The sequence below is a fragment of the Toxoplasma gondii genome, chromosome XI, assembly GCF_000006565.2.
Source record: "Toxoplasma gondii ME49 chromosome XI, whole genome shotgun sequence".
NCBI classification, from domain to species: Eukaryota; Apicomplexa; class Conoidasida; order Eucoccidiorida; family Sarcocystidae; genus Toxoplasma; species Toxoplasma gondii.
Genome location: NC_031479.1, coordinates 1,496,066 through 1,510,542, shown reverse-complemented (window position 1 = coordinate 1,510,542; position 14,477 = coordinate 1,496,066). Strand labels below are relative to the sequence as shown.

At 52.4% G+C, this 14,477-nt stretch overlaps 3 protein-coding genes across 3 annotated transcripts; 2 read left to right on the top strand and 1 right to left on the bottom strand.

Moving 5' to 3' along the window:
* Positions 1-1,861: 1,861 nt before the first annotated feature.
* TGME49_310660 (Dullard family phosphatase domain-containing protein) lies at positions 1,862-9,053 on the bottom strand. The gene is made up of 10 exons (XM_018782636.1): positions 6,121-9,053; positions 5,791-5,871; positions 5,548-5,634; positions 5,045-5,093; positions 4,726-4,796; positions 4,223-4,302; positions 3,963-4,085; positions 3,593-3,656; positions 3,356-3,407; positions 1,862-2,867 (listed from the first exon to the last, which is right to left on the bottom strand). Exons 1-10 carry the CDS (start codon positions 7,360-7,362, stop codon positions 2,782-2,784), a joined length of 1,935 nt encoding a protein of 644 aa, XP_018635558.1. The 5' UTR covers positions 7,363-9,053; the 3' UTR covers positions 1,862-2,781.
* Positions 7,455-9,736, top strand: TGME49_310650 (hypothetical protein). The gene has a single exon (XM_018782635.1). It carries the CDS (start codon positions 7,728-7,730, stop codon positions 8,232-8,234), a length of 507 nt encoding a protein of 168 aa, XP_018635557.1. The 5' UTR covers positions 7,455-7,727; the 3' UTR covers positions 8,235-9,736.
* TGME49_310640 (phosphorylase family protein) lies at positions 9,118-14,244 on the top strand. The gene is made up of 6 exons (XM_002364269.2): positions 9,118-10,128; positions 10,562-10,751; positions 11,171-11,375; positions 11,766-11,964; positions 12,664-12,879; positions 13,128-14,244. Exons 1-6 carry the CDS (start codon positions 10,126-10,128, stop codon positions 13,224-13,226), a joined length of 912 nt encoding a protein of 303 aa, XP_002364310.1. The 5' UTR covers positions 9,118-10,125; the 3' UTR covers positions 13,227-14,244.
* The last annotated feature ends 233 nt before the right edge of the window (positions 14,245-14,477 follow it).

Here is a 14,477-nt window from a genome sequence, read left to right as displayed (position 1 = left end):
GGATTTTCACTGCCGCCGAACGCGAAGTCGCGCTTCACTCCTTTAGTGGGTTGGCAGATCCAAGACATGTTGCCTACCACACATGAGGGCACAAAAGAGTGAGCGGTGGCCCATCGCTGGAGTTTGGATTTTTGCCGGCAAAAACTGCCATTGTCGGTGCAGAGATCGATGGTGAACTTGACGCTTGCAACAGACGACAATTCTGTAGCCAATGGTTTTAGTTAGGTGCCGCACACCTTTTGGCTAGCGTGTAAGGTAGCAGTCGAGCGACGTGACACCATGAGAAGCGAGTGGAGTACTCTCAGTTCGAACCCATCAAGTCGCAGCTGCTCGGAACAGGAGCACTAATACTCGTTTACATATCAATCGATATGTTGTCAACAGCGTGCCGCGCTATGAGTGGTCGTTGGTTCGTGGCACAGCAGCAGCTTCAGTTAACAACTTATTGCGTGTTAGCACGGGAAACCATCTCCATGTGATGGGAGCTTTTCACACTGAGCGGGGACCCGCCTTGCGTCAGTTGAAGCGTTCTCGAGTGTTGTGCCTTGCCCCTGGGTCATTCTGTCACTCTGCGACGCAATGTCCACACTGGTGTTACTGGTCCGAGAGAAAACTACTACTCAGATGCTAGTCTGATGAGTACCGTCGTACTAGGAGTTGGATTCTTCTTTTACCAGGGAAGAGGGCAGCAGAAAGACCGTATCTTTGTATAGCTGCAGAACCAGAAGAGTCCGATGCAATGCTAAGTTACGAATGCATTTTTGCCTTTGTCAGTATCAAACATCCAGAAGATACACTTTCCACCGAAACAGCCAGGTCTGTGACTACTGCTAAAAACAGCGCGTTTCGAGTTCGACAACGCCTCAGGCAACGGCGGCAAGAAAAAAAAGGCTTGGCGCTTGTTACAGAGGTCCGCCCTCCAAGGATGTCAACTGCTCCGAATAATCATCATCTGAAACTGAAGAATGGTAGGCGACTCAGAACTTTAGAGATTCTGCATACATGCATTATGCATGATAATGCCGAACTTCATGTCATTTTCGCACCGCGCTAACCGCATTCTGACACAGTGGCAGGAAGGAGGAGGGTCCACACCTAATTGCAGGACTGACTCATCAACTCCACGACGAAAAGAACCGTCTGGCAGACAAGATCGGTTCAGCGTTGGGACATCCTTCTGTCATTGTCGACGGCGGCTTTGAGACTTCATCTATGTCTGCAGAAGAATGTGCTGAAAAGATAAGCGTTCGCCGTGAAGGGGGAGCGTGGTCGCGGAAACAAACAAAACCTCAAAGCAGTGAAACTCGTTGATGAAGCCTTCCGATGACACATGAGGCGGGGCAGGTTACTGTCACTCAAGCAACAGACTGCAAGGACAAACCAGACAACCTGTAAAACAACCTCTGTAACCCTATACTGAATTCACTGCGTCTCAAAGCTGTTGGTAAACGACAATGTACTTTTATGCGAACCTCACTGCAAACGGCAGTGTTCACCAGGAGGTTGAGTCGCTTTTCTAGCAAGACATAAGTCTACCGCAGCTGGCCACATCGGGGTGTTGCCATGATTCCCGTCTTCTCGCAATAGCCTTCGCTTGTTCTTGGAGACCTCCTCACCGCGCCGCCTAGACCAACATTTTCTACCGCCTTGCAGGATCTTCCACTATAGCTTAAAATAGTAAGTATCTTGTACGTAAGACAGTGTGATGTACGTAAGTGTGAAGATTCACTTTTGTTATACAGCATGCGTCTCTAGTGGTGTGTCCGCGTGTTGACCACACAGTCGATAGCTGGCTTGTTCTTTTTAAAGTGGAAACGTTAACGCGCACCAGAGATTCAGAACTGCAAAGTATCGAATCTCACGGTGATAAATCAGTCAGCTCCATCACCCTTCATATCACGCTCCATAATCGACGGGGAGAGTCCTTCTGATGACTACAAAATTGGACAAGTAATTGAGAAAACCCTGATTTTTTACAGGGAAAGCGACCTTTTCGGCCATTGTTCAGCTGGTGAATGGATGACGTCAGTTTCACGTCCCCGATACACATACAGTAACAAGATGTACTGACATGCGAAAAAAAAACTGGTTCAGGAAACCACATGTAGTGGAAATGAGGGGCATTCAACAATCGCGGAAAAGGATACACAGCTCCCGTACAACTCACCTCCACTCCCTGACCACCTTAGTGTATGCTTGTCAGTCAACCTTGCCACGGAGCCGGGTAGTTGCCCTGAACTTCCCCTCTTCTTCGGTACCATAAACTCCATGGAAAATAACATGTCGTAGATTCTATTGGTCGGCGTCGGTCTGGTTTCTCCAACATGAAGTTACAGCAACGCACATTTCCCCGCCAGGGAATTACATTCTCAACGCCTCACAGCTCTTAAAATGAAAAAAAGGACGCTGCCTCAGAAACAACCACTTATTCAGTTCCCTAGTAGAGCTACATGATAACAGCCGACAAGCGCTACCGTGCTACTCAATACGCGTCTCCTCCGGCGGCTGCCAGTGAGGTCGAGCTAGTTTTGCGAAGCGAAATGCCAAAAAACACTTACAACCCAGCAGAGAGCCTACACTGAATGATAGGCACAACACACGAAGGCACCCGCAGAATCACGAAAGACGTCCAGATACCGACAGTCGCTGTCACAGCGACAAATACAGCACTTGTTCACGTCGAGCTTTGTCGCGTGAGACGCTGATCTCTTCTTCAAAACTGCGCAAGAACCCGGGACCTCCCGTCGTGCAACTTTGCCGTCGCCACAGCGAAACGATCGTTCAAATCGGGCAATACTTGAACCACTCTGCTTCGTCTCTCTCGTCCTCCACCTCGCCTAACAGTCTTAGCTGTTGCAGGACACGTTCTGTACACAGTTCATGCAAAGTGGTCACGGCACGATAAGTCACTCGTTTGAAATACAGGGCTTCTCAGTCGTTGCACTCTAGTGAGCTGGAGGCCTCTCCGTGCACGAAGATATTCACTCGTACATTCCACCACAGTACACGGCACCCGTAATTCAGAAGTACACAACACAGTCTCATACGAGGAGACACTTCTGTTCGAAATGATGTCTGAAACACTGAAAGACCACAAAACGGTGTATGCAAGGTCGTGTGCGAATCAAGGTTTGCTACACCCCCACGAGTGTTGCCGCCGTAGTTGTGAATTGGGGCGACTTCCCTATTATCCTCCACGAAGATTGCTTGATGTCAGTGCGAACAGTTGCTGGGACGAGCTTCCTCACGACACAGAAATTCACAAATGATATATATATCTAAGCAGAATATACCGCTCTGAGCCATGGTCGTCAAGTGGTGTATTAGGCGAGGGAACATATAAGTCCAAGCTTACCTCGACACGACGGTCCTACAGTTTCTTTTAAAACAGCCGGAACGTCCTCCACCTGGTAGCATGGCACATCATTATATCGCCAAACTGAAATGAAACCGGAAGCAGGGTGCTCAGTTGCAAGCTGGTCTGCATATCCACAGCCGCTTGATTCATGCTATTCCGACACACACACCTGTCGGCGCGGCCCCTCTTTTGAGCCTACAAGCTGGCTTTCTGGGTACACACGCGGTCTCTCACCGTTGCCATAACTGCAAGAATTGACGTGAGATCATCGAGCTCTCGGTCCGCCATATTGAAAAACCTGAGGGGTATCAAAATAGTCGATGTACCCGTCGGCCACATGAACGGCTTTCAAAGCAGAGGGTCCCAGCATCAGCTTGAGAGTCTAAAAACTGGCAGAAGAGACCGGCCTGGTGAAGCGGTTTCGCCCCTGCCGAGAATAGGTTTACGCTATAGCTTCTTCAGATTCTGTACTACGCGTCCGCAACAACTCGTAAAACACATCTCTCCCATTGATTTAAATGCCGCAGAATAGCACTGTGTGCTAGCAGAGCTCGTACAGCGGTTGTCAACAACACAATTTTTGCCAACCGTCGCGAGAAGTTACCAGCTTTTGATGGGAAGTGCATTCCACGGTTGAAGCAAGTAGGCGCTGGGTGAGTTATCCACCAGAATGACGCGCCGCAGATCGCGACCAAGGTTCTCCAGGTCTTTAATCCACAAGCCTTTCCTGCGCATTATCAGCAAGGAAAACAGAACAGCGACATACTTGTCACTCGTGCAGACGAGCGAAATCCATCGTGGCAACTCCACCGGCGAAGCAAGAGACGTGAGCATCTGGAGTCTATCTTCTCTCTCGGCCCTTACCAATGGCTGCACGAAGAGCGAAATAGGCGATACGGGCACAGGCCTTTCGGATCAAGGAGGTCGATCAGAGGGTCGGCATACTGCAGGTAACTCATACAAGATCAGACTCACGCGTGCGTCCATAAAAAACGTGTCAGTGGATTGTCTGTACTAGGTTCTTTCTGACATGCATGAAACTGAGGTCTTCCGTATGTTTTGTATCATAAAGAGCTAAATTCCACCCTCGTGGGCTTCCTCGGGCGAACCCCTACTCTCAAGACTTCCGGTGTAGCGGGCGCTGGTCACAGTCCTGACACGCGGTCACGCCTCCTCGTCAATCACGAGTCCACCACACCCTCGACGCTTGGCAGTGCAACACTCACACCGGCCTTTGAGCCGTTATAGAAATGGTTTTCTTCCGCTAGTCTAAAGTGACAGCAAATCATACGGGTAAACAGAGTGGACCCCTTGGCTAGGCAACTCCAGCTTTATTCGTGCAGTCGAAATCGGCTTCGGAAACTTACTGTCTGCAAACTGGCAGTAAAAATGACGACCTCATAGAGGCGGGAGACAACTTCCAGGAACCTGTCGACACCTGCAAACAAAAGAAAAAACACGTCCCTGAACGACGCTCTCTTAAATGCTTGACTTCTGCTTCTGTAGGGTGTTACCTTTATTGTTACTACAAGATGCGTACTACCGTCACACATGATGCCTTGCAAGAAAGGTATGTGCCATCGCCGTTGCATCCACTGTGACAAAAAACAACCTCAGTCAGCACCGTGGGACAAGCGTAGCGCTTTCCTTTGAATCTGAAGCCTCTCGTTCCTCCCTTTCACTCACCGGGTCTTTTGCACACGTGTATCGTGTGCGGCTTCCCCTCGACTTCCACCTGCAAAATTGAACACAGTCTCCAGTTCTGGATACTTCATGGGGTTAACCTGCATCCTACCCGACCTTCGAACATCAATCATATCGCGCAAGCGTTCACAAGGGAAGAAAAAAACTGTCTTGTTCACGTTAAAGACTACACTGAATCCCGACCGAGAATTGTTACCGCGTATTTTGTTGGAAAAGTCATGTACGCCGCAAGCCTCTGGATCAGCGAAGCTTACATAAAAAAAATGCCACAAGTCCCACTCATCTGCCAAGCGATTTGACCGGTAATTTCGCTTGGAGTTCACTCTTGCACCCACATATCGCAGACTTCGCAAGCACCAAAAGGTTTTGTTGAACCCCGCTCGGCAGACGCAGCACGCGTTCCGGCGCCGGATTTGAAAGTGCGCTGCCGTAACCATTTGCACCGAATCGCGTCTTCGTCACAGAAAGGCCACGGCTTGTCTTACCGTTATGGCGAAAGCGGAAACTGGCACGGGCCTGAAAGAGCTGTGAACCAGCGTTTCATCAAGATCGAGAACAAGCGTCGTTCTGCTCTGAAGACACACGCCGAAGCACGCCGAGTTCGCCCATGGGTCAGGAACTGTGCAAAGTAGAACGAGAAAATTCTTCTGTGATCTGTCACTCAAAAAGATGCCATTCAGTACCATAGGAAATGCTGAAAACCTCAATTATTCCTCGAGGCCTCTCACCTTGTGTTCTTCCCTCTGCGGACCGAGGAAAGGGGGAGCGTTTTCACACTTGAGCTGCCGCAGCTGCCGAGGCCGCAGCTCCTGAAAAACACAACAAAACGGAGTCCACACAACGAACACACTCGCTTGCTCCTTCAAGCACTGCCGAGGTGCACCCATCACTGACTGGGAAGTACGCAGTGTGGCGCACGACCCATCGCGGTACAGTTTTGTGTTGCTGTGTTGATCTGTGTGTGTCTCAGCCCGTCGAGGACTTGGACATGAAAACACAGCCGCTCCTGATGCCACACAGGACGCGTCCACGGGTCCTCGATACTCCGCGCTTGTTACCTTTCGGTTCCCAGGACCTGTCGCATGAGCCTGGCGCCCATATTTTCTCCACCCTGTCGCATAACGAAGACAGCCGCACAAGGTGTAGGTCTTTTCGCTGCTTGCTGAGTGGAGAACTGCCACGGAAACTTCATTCGGTGGTTTGTTTTCTGCGTTCCGTCGCACGACTGAGTGGAAACGGAAGCGTCGGGCGTAACTGCCGACCCACGTTCCAGCTTCTTCATGGGCGTCTGGGTCCCCGTCTCGTGGTTGTTCTTTGGAGAGAACTTTCCTTTGCTCGGCCGGCGCTGCGTTGCCACTGGGGCTCTCCTCAGCGCTGCCCGCCGGGTACGGGGAGTCTGTTGCGCCAAAGTAAAATCCGTAACCTGTCACATTTCTTGCCAGCCTGATGACACTGTGTCTCGGGTCAAGACGTTCCCAAGGCAGGAGCGACTTTGAGGCAGAAGTGTCACCATTGTCTTGTCGATGCCACTCCTCGGCGGTGAGGTCCAAGCCATACTCGCGAACAACCTCCAACGCACAGTCTATTCGATCCAGGTCAGCCTTATCTTCGGTGCAGGCGCTTTTCGGCGTGCAAAACGCCCCAGATCTGTCCTCGGCATTGTCACCGTTTGCCGACATGTTAAGCGGACTCGCAGATCGAGATCCAGACGAATGCCTTGAGCTACTAGCCCCGGGGTGAGCGCCATCAACTGGCTGTGCGTACAGCGTATGATTCGGTTCCGAGTTTCCCGCAAGGCTTCCCTCGTCGGACTCTGAAGAATTTGCCACCCACTCCGCCTTCATCCGTGTTTTTAACGAGCTGCTCTGTGACGAGATAGCAATCCCGACACTCTCGTCGGTCGACTGAAGACATTCCGGCCTGACAATCACGGCATGCCGGCCAGATTTGAGCTGCAGAGACTCGCGGTCAGGCGCGCTCCCAGCAGGGGACTGTCGGAAGTTCTTCAGATTCGCCTGGGTCACTGGTGTGCTCTGCGCAGGGTCTGACCGAAGGTGTCCGTTCTGGGGGGTCTGGAGGGAGTGGCGTAACAGGGGCAGGGGGGGGCATGGTGACCGCAGCGAGCCTTTGCGTGAATCACCGAATACATTTGAAGAAAGTGTGTCCTCAAACGCATCGAAATGGTTTGCTAGGTTTGCGGTCGACTCCGTCCCGTTCTCTGGATCCGTTTGAACAATCATCCCCCGCAACGCCTCAGGAACCGCCGACAGGTCGGAACCTGTTGACGGGAGGGAGGCCATTTCCACCTCTTCGCGATTATGGAAAAGCTGAGTGGAAAACAAAAAGTCGCGCTGGCTTCCCTGCAGATCTATACACGGAAAGACGCGAAAACGCTGTCGCTTATGCGCAGCCGTTCACGCAGCTACTGGACAAAGAGACCACTGCGTCCGACGGCCGATGTCCCGAATTTCCATGCTTTGTATGCCAAGAATTACCAGCTGGGACCCCTTACTAGAAGAAGGCGAAAAGCGTGGCGATGATACTATGAAACCTCGGAATGCAAAGAGCGTGCGAGGAGGTCCAGAGCGTTACCGCCACTGTGCAGGGTGCGTTATTCACAGTTGGCTGACCGAGTCATCGGAGGCGAACCGACGGCAGAAAGAAGATGCTGCCTGGCAACAAGGCGGAGCCGCACCGAACCTGCAAAGCTGGTCACTCTGTTGTAGAAACATGCACGTTCTTGATACATTCTGAGCGCTCTACCGTGGTCATTCGCCTCGCGACAGCGCAGCCGCGCTGGCGCACTGCAGCTGCACTAAGCAGACACACGCCTGTGACCACCCAAGACTTGAATCTCAGTGAGTCATATCAGCAAGTCCTACACATCTTCCAAAGTGACGTGGGTCGAGGGAGCCTCGGCAAACGGCCCGCGAGGCAGCGTGGGTGGTCGACGACGGAGATGCAGGGGAAAGTCGTGCTCCTGTGGCGCAGCTCTGCGCAAAAAAAACCCGAAGAGAATGCCGTTTCTGGAAAACTGTCGCTTGACGCATCGAACTGCAGCGAAGCAGACACGAAAAAGCATCCACCGGATGCTAGAGAGGAACCCCGGTCGCGGATCGATTCAGAGATGGCGTTCAGTAAGACAGCCAGACGACACGGGACGAGAGGGTGAAGGCCCGTACTAGCAGTTGAGGAGCTGGACGCCGTGGCCAACCACTCTCCAGATAAAGAGGAAAAAATACCGTCCACAAAGTCCCGTACTCATCGGCTTCATCGTCGCCGATGGACCCGCCACGGATTCACTGGGCCCCCTGCATGTGTCGCTTGAGCTGCCTCTAGCTAATTGCAACGGCCATATCGGGACGCGGAAAAGTGGATGACATACAGAAGGTCACTGTGTTTCCTTTTGAAAATATCCTGGAGTGACACTGGAGTCTCTCTTCACGAGAATGGAAAAATATTGCGAAACCTGAACTGAGTGCGGCCACTCCCTCTTTGTTTTTGCTGTGTGACGCTTGGCCAGGTACCGCTCTTACGGTCACACAGAGCTCTGTGAACCCGAGCTGTACTCTTCGCTGGCAGCTGCTCTGCCGCTGGTGTCGTCGAGGAGCATAAACCGGGGGAGCGTTTTCCATGAATCAGGAAAGATTAATGAGATTTCACTCCCAGAATGCTTGCCGCCTGGAGAAATCTAGAATCGAGTACAACTAGATCTATGGGCTTGGAGAGCCGAAGAGTCTGACCCAATCAGGACGGCATAGGGGTCGACTGTGACGAGGTCTAACATGTCACTGCATTTTTCGTGTTGGGGCTTTCTTTGCCAGCCTGCTGCTTATGTTTTTGAGGTATGCCCTGCTTAATCGCTGCATTGCTGAGCTCACTCGAATCGTGTAAAGATGTGATTTCCTGTACCACCACGATGGTAAGGGTCGTCGAAACGCGTGTTTGCTTGTCATGTGAAGACCCCGTTTTGCTGAAACCTAGAATGTCTAGAAGAATCTGAAGATCAACAGGTCGCCTCACGCGGATCGCTTGACGTCTTCGACAGCATCATTCGAAGACCAGCAACTGTGGGGTTTCCCCGCAATTTCTCTAGCTGCGGCGGTCTCAGCTCTGGATTCGGTTGTGCCTACAAAGATGCCGTGTCGTGCAGTGGTGCCAGAAAGCAGATAGCCACTCCGTCAGACGTGGCTCCTTCCGTTTCCTTTGCTGCGCCTAACTTGGGAGATTGTCATTTTGAACGTAGCATCCGGTACTTCACTACTCCAGCGCCACGCTAGAGACTATTGAATGCCGAGCTCGAACAAAGATCCCGTGGCGTGGCGCCGCTTCTCTGCGATACGTGAATACGTGATACAGTGGTACCCGTGAACTTGTTTAAGTCGAGCAGTTTTACTTGCAGGCACGTAACGCCGTTGATCGTTGACCGGGTGATGCTCAGAGGAGTCGCGGCATGCAGACATACACAGCGAGGTGCACTTGTGCACTTGTAGCAGGAAACTGCAGCTAACTCACTGGACTGTGCTTCTGAAAAGACCACAGAGTGCCTGAGGTTCAGGCTTAGTCTCCAGCAAGGGGTATCACACGAACTCCCTATCATCCCGCTTTGCACACAGCCTCATCCACGGGAAAAGAAACCGGCACCCCTGTGCCAACAAAAGAATCCCTTTTCCACGTGTAGTTTCAGTTTTCTAATCTGCAGCGGACGAGGCTCCCGCTCGGACGGTGTCTGCAGAGCGGATACTGTACCCCGTGAACAAACGTGTGAATTGTGTAGACCGATGCATCTTTTCTGTACATAACCCGAGCACCGCTGTCACCCCAGTCCCCATGGTCCCGCCCCCGTTTGCTTTCAAAGAAAACCGCCGGTCGCAGCGCAGTCGCCAACGCGCGGAAGGCGCACCGCCGGACTCTGGTCCACCCGCCCAAGCTGAGAATTGCATGTTCTTCTCTGGGGAAGAGAGGCTGCTGCCTGAACATTCCCTTTTGTCTTCCAAACAAAAGTGAAGAAACGTTTCGCCATCCTTTAGGTCGTGTATATAGTGCCTCTGTTTTTGCGTACAATGGTGAGTTTCAGCAAGATAGGGCACGCATCTACGCTCTGCGTTGATTCACGGGGGGCTGCGTCCGCCTGCGTTCCCCCTCTTGTCTGACGCAGCGGGGCTTCTCTTTCTGGCTTTGTCGCATTTAAAAGGGCGGGCGCTTCCGCCCCATTCCCTCACAGTTCTTGACGAGGGGTTTTGCCGTAGATTTGCCTAGTATGTAGTTGATTCTCTTGCAGCAATGACGACGTATACAGTGGTGCAGGACACGAGCGTAGTGCCTGCCAGTTCAAGAGTGGCATCTTTACCAGTTGCAGATCACATCTTTTTCCGGCTTTTTTTTCTGCCTCTAGCCTGTTTTCAACATGAGCTTACCTGGTATTTAGCTATCTAAACTTCTAGCTTATGCACGGGGGCATGACGACGTGTCCTGTGGTTGTGTGTTTGTCGCTGACAGTCGGAACTCAAAGGAAAGAATATCTTCCTTACCCCGGATGGTCGCACGTACCATCTGGGCGTCAAGAAGGGAGACTTGGCATCACTGATCGTGACGGTCGGCTGCGAACAGCGCGCGCGGGTTCTCGCAGCGAAATTCCTTACGGATGTCACGGAGGTTTCCTCTTCGCGACAATTCTACACCTTCACGGGTAAGTAGCGATTTGCATTCTACAACATGGGAGAGCGAACGGTGGCAGATGACCTGGCGACGTCAGTTGGAAGACCCTTTCCACACCTGCACAGAGGCAGTGAATCGACTGAAAAAACGCGTATCGGTTGCCTTTACCGTTTTTGGGAGTTTAGAAAACCCACAGACTGATGATAGACCGAACTGGACGCGTGAGCACCCCCACGTAGATCTTGTGTATGGGGAGCACCCGAACAGGGTGAGGGAGCTTTGAACGATCTTTTAAGTCGTGTGCTTCGGGGTGTCATAGCATGATAGTGCTTCGACAAACCCGAGGACCTCCAGCTCGTGGCAACTCCTGCTGGTCGGCGGTGGCTTTCTTCGGATTGTTTTTTGGCGTTCACAACTCTCTAGTATTCGTTTTTCTCTGCTTGTTTTCAGGCAAATACATCAAAGGCGGACAGCGCATGTCGATCGTCTGCATTGGCATGGGTGCTCCGATGGCAGATTTTTTCATTCGTGAAGCCTCTTTTGTTTTGGAAGGAGAACCCTTGGCCGTCGTTCGCATTGGCAGTTGTGGAATCGTCGACTACGCGACCCGGCCGGGTACTCTCATGCTCAGCGACGAGAGCATGTACTGCTACAGGTGAGGGCAGAGGTAAAGGCGTGCAGTTCTGTTTTTTTTGTCACCTCGTAGTTGCGACCCGGTTCACTGACAAGGGCATTTCACGGTTGTAAAGAGGCAGAAAGCCCTACATGGGCTGTGTCCACGGTACTGCTCGTACGACGACGAAGTACCCCCAGCTGATGTGTGGCCGTAGATTGTTGATCGGGCATTTTGGCCGGGAACTCTTGACTGATTGTGTAGTTGCTGTGTTGTGCACCCGCAGCGGGTTCGGCTTGGTCGTTCATGTGCTCTGCTGCGGGGCGGGTTGTGCACACGCATCTCCGGAAGTGTCCGTGCGCTGTCGAATCCACGCACTCTCTCGCGGATCTACAAACCTAGGGGGTGGTTTGCTTCGGCTTGTGTTTCTAGGAACTACTGTCACTTTGACGGCGAAGCAGCTTTGGGAAACAAACGGGAGTGCGGGCGCGACCCGCGACCCTACTTGCTGACAGCGCCGGTCAAGGCAGACAAGCGTTTGACCGATCTTATCGAAGCCAACTTGAATGCGCAGGGTGCAGCAGTCAAACGAGGCCTCAACTGCTCGGCGGAGACTTTCTTCGCTTGTCAGGTGAGCAGTAATCCGTTTCTACAAACACGATACAAAAACGTGCTACAAGCCACGTCATCTATGTAGGATAACGGAACACTAGACCGAACATCTCTTCTCTCATTTATAAGGTTCTCGCAACCCTGAAGTGCTGAAACGTATCCAATGTACAGTTTACATGCGGTGCACCGTAGGCGTCTGCGCTGTTACGTTAATCAAATAAGGTGATTTCGAAGACTGTACTGACTCGTGTGCGCTCTCCGAAAGGGGGGACCAAGGTGGCACACAAGGGGGGGGCGGTAACGACCAGCGCCTACCGGCTGCCCCGCCTGCGGTACGCGGGTATGTGCTTTTGGCACTGGCTGTTGATGGCCAAACTTTGACACTTGTTGACCTTGTGTGTATAGCGCATATAGTCTAGTCACCGAAGGCGTGGAACCTTAGCCGAAAGGGAGGGACAGTGTCTTTTCACATACACCGATTGAGGAGGGACCCGAGGGTCCTCCTCATCCCTTTTGCATCGGCGATGCCTGGCGCAGGTACACATACCTCACCACTTGTCGAGGCTTGCTGGATTCGTGTTTTCCTTCGCGCTATCGCACGCGTGATCGCACCAGTGCGCTTGACGCGTAGGTAAAGGGAACCTCGAAAGATTGCCGGTAAGAGGATGAGAAGGTGAATGTGTGGTCATGCCGTGTTTCTTGTGTGCATGCGATTCAGGGCAGAGAGTTGCCGCTGTGGAACGACAATAACGCGAACCTCCTGAAGGACATGACAGACCTGGGGGTCGTGAGTCTGGAGATGGAGACGCACCAAATCTTCCATCTCATGCACCAGAGACAGCACAGCATCCCAAACGGACCCAAGTCGTACGCCGCCTCTCTCATGATCGGCCTTGTGAACCGGAGCAATCCGAACTTGACAGCTCACGTGACGGTGAGCGGAAACAGGAGGAGGGGAGAAATGTCAAGGAGTGAGGTCACACTCTCCTTCTGGGTTGCCTCGGTAGAGAAGAAAAGACAGTGTTGTGTCATGGAGATACGACAAAACAGACTCCGCCGCAAACAGGCGCCGACGCCTGTGTCAACGAAAACGAAGCGCAAACTAGGTGATGGAGTGACTTTCCACGCTGTGTCACTCTGTACTTTTCTTGTTTTTTTTTTGTGTGTGTGTGTCGCGTTTAGGCGGAAGACCAAGATAAGGCTACTTTGGCAGCGGGCGAAGCTGCCTTTGATGCCCTTGTGACACTTGTTTCCGAAGGCATCATCAAGCCTGCGGCGTAAAGCAACTGAGCAGGTCATGAGCAGCAACTTCGGAGGCATCAAGGCCGGTGATGAAAGTACTGTGGATACGCGGCGCACAAAGACGAACGGAGCAAATCCAGCGCCCTCGCGCAGACGTCGTCCTCGCTGCGCACTCTAGGACTGTAACCAGATGATGCACACAGTACCACGTTACCAGAGAGAACGGAACGGTGGTTCTGGGGTTCCATATTTGCCTTGGGCCCTCGTGTCATGAATTCAAATGATGGGTTTCATTCCCACGCAGGAGAGCTGCTCCCGAAAAAAGCACCGCGAGACTGCGTGTGAGCGTTTTAGGGGTTCTTCGTCATTAGTTACGTGCACAGAGAGCGTAAATTTCTCCTCCCGGTCCAGAGCAGTCCACACAGAGGCTGTCTGCTTGGAAATGTTCACTGGACCGCCGAGCGCTTCGCAGTCCACGTGCCGCACTGGAAACTGACGTCTGCGGCCGGCCTACAAAAACGCAACAAAGGCACCGTCAGCGGGTTTCAGATGTGGGATAGAGATTCTGGAGATGAGTGGGGCGACGTACACACGTTTCCGTGCCTCTCCAGGTTTTCTCCGCCCCCATGTTTTTGCCTCGAGTGGACGGTCGGCGGAAAGGAAGGCTTTCACAAAGTATATGTACAACCAGGCGGCCTTTAGAGCCAACGCAGTTCCGTGCTGCTCAAGCAATTGTTTCGTTCAAACGCGGATTGCCGAAATGCGGGGGACGCAGACGGACAGCTCGAGGAAAGCGTCGTCTTTGCCGTCACGGTCTTGGCTTCCCCTGCCGAAGCAACAGAGGCGATAATCGACGGGGCATTAGCTTCCCGTGGAACATCGTATTTCTTCGCCCGTTTGTTTTTGTCCCCTGGCACGCGTCGCATGTTGGAAAACCTACGACTTGCATTATTTTCAGAGGGTTATGAAGCAGGCGTCGTTGCCTCGAAGCGCACTTTGCCCCGTTTCCGCTCGCAAGAAACTCACACGACGATTCTCGCTAACTGAGCGGCGGCACCTTTAAAACGCGGATTTCTAGCCGCGAATATCGCTCCGACACTTTCCACTTAAGGTCTTCACCGTTTCCTGCGGCATTTCCACTACACAGTGGTACCAGCGAGAGAATTTCTATTTAGAATTTCTGTCAGACCACCTGCTCTGCTCAGGTCTTCCCCCACATCCGAAACACAGTGCAAGCACCGTTGCTGTACAGAATATCGCCACCGATGCTGTCTGTTGAGTGCGGCAGTA

Bases quoted from the DNA above. Each gene is read 5' to 3' on its own strand.
- TGME49_310660 (XM_018782636.1), bottom strand. From the start codon at position 7,362: ATGGCCTCCCTCCCGTCAACAGGTTCCGACCTGTCGGCGGTTCCTGAG. The intron at 5,094-5,547 runs GTAAGACAAGCC...TCAATTTTGCAG, and splicing joins TTTCCGCTTTCGCCATAACG to GTGGAAGTCGAGGGGAAGCC. The intron at 4,303-4,725 runs GTAAGTTTCCGA...AGTTACCTGCAG, and splicing joins TTACTGCCAGTTTGCAGACA to TATGCCGACCCTCTGATCGA.
- TGME49_310650 (XM_018782635.1), top strand. From the start codon at position 7,728: ATGCTGCCTGGCAACAAGGCGGAGCCGCACCGAACCTGCAAAGCTGGT.
- TGME49_310640 (XM_002364269.2), top strand. The intron at 10,752-11,170 runs GTAAGTAGCGAT...GCTTGTTTTCAG, and splicing joins ACAATTCTACACCTTCACGG to GCAAATACATCAAAGGCGGA. The intron at 11,376-11,765 runs GTGAGGGCAGAG...TTGTGTTTCTAG, and splicing joins GAGAGCATGTACTGCTACAG to GAACTACTGTCACTTTGACG.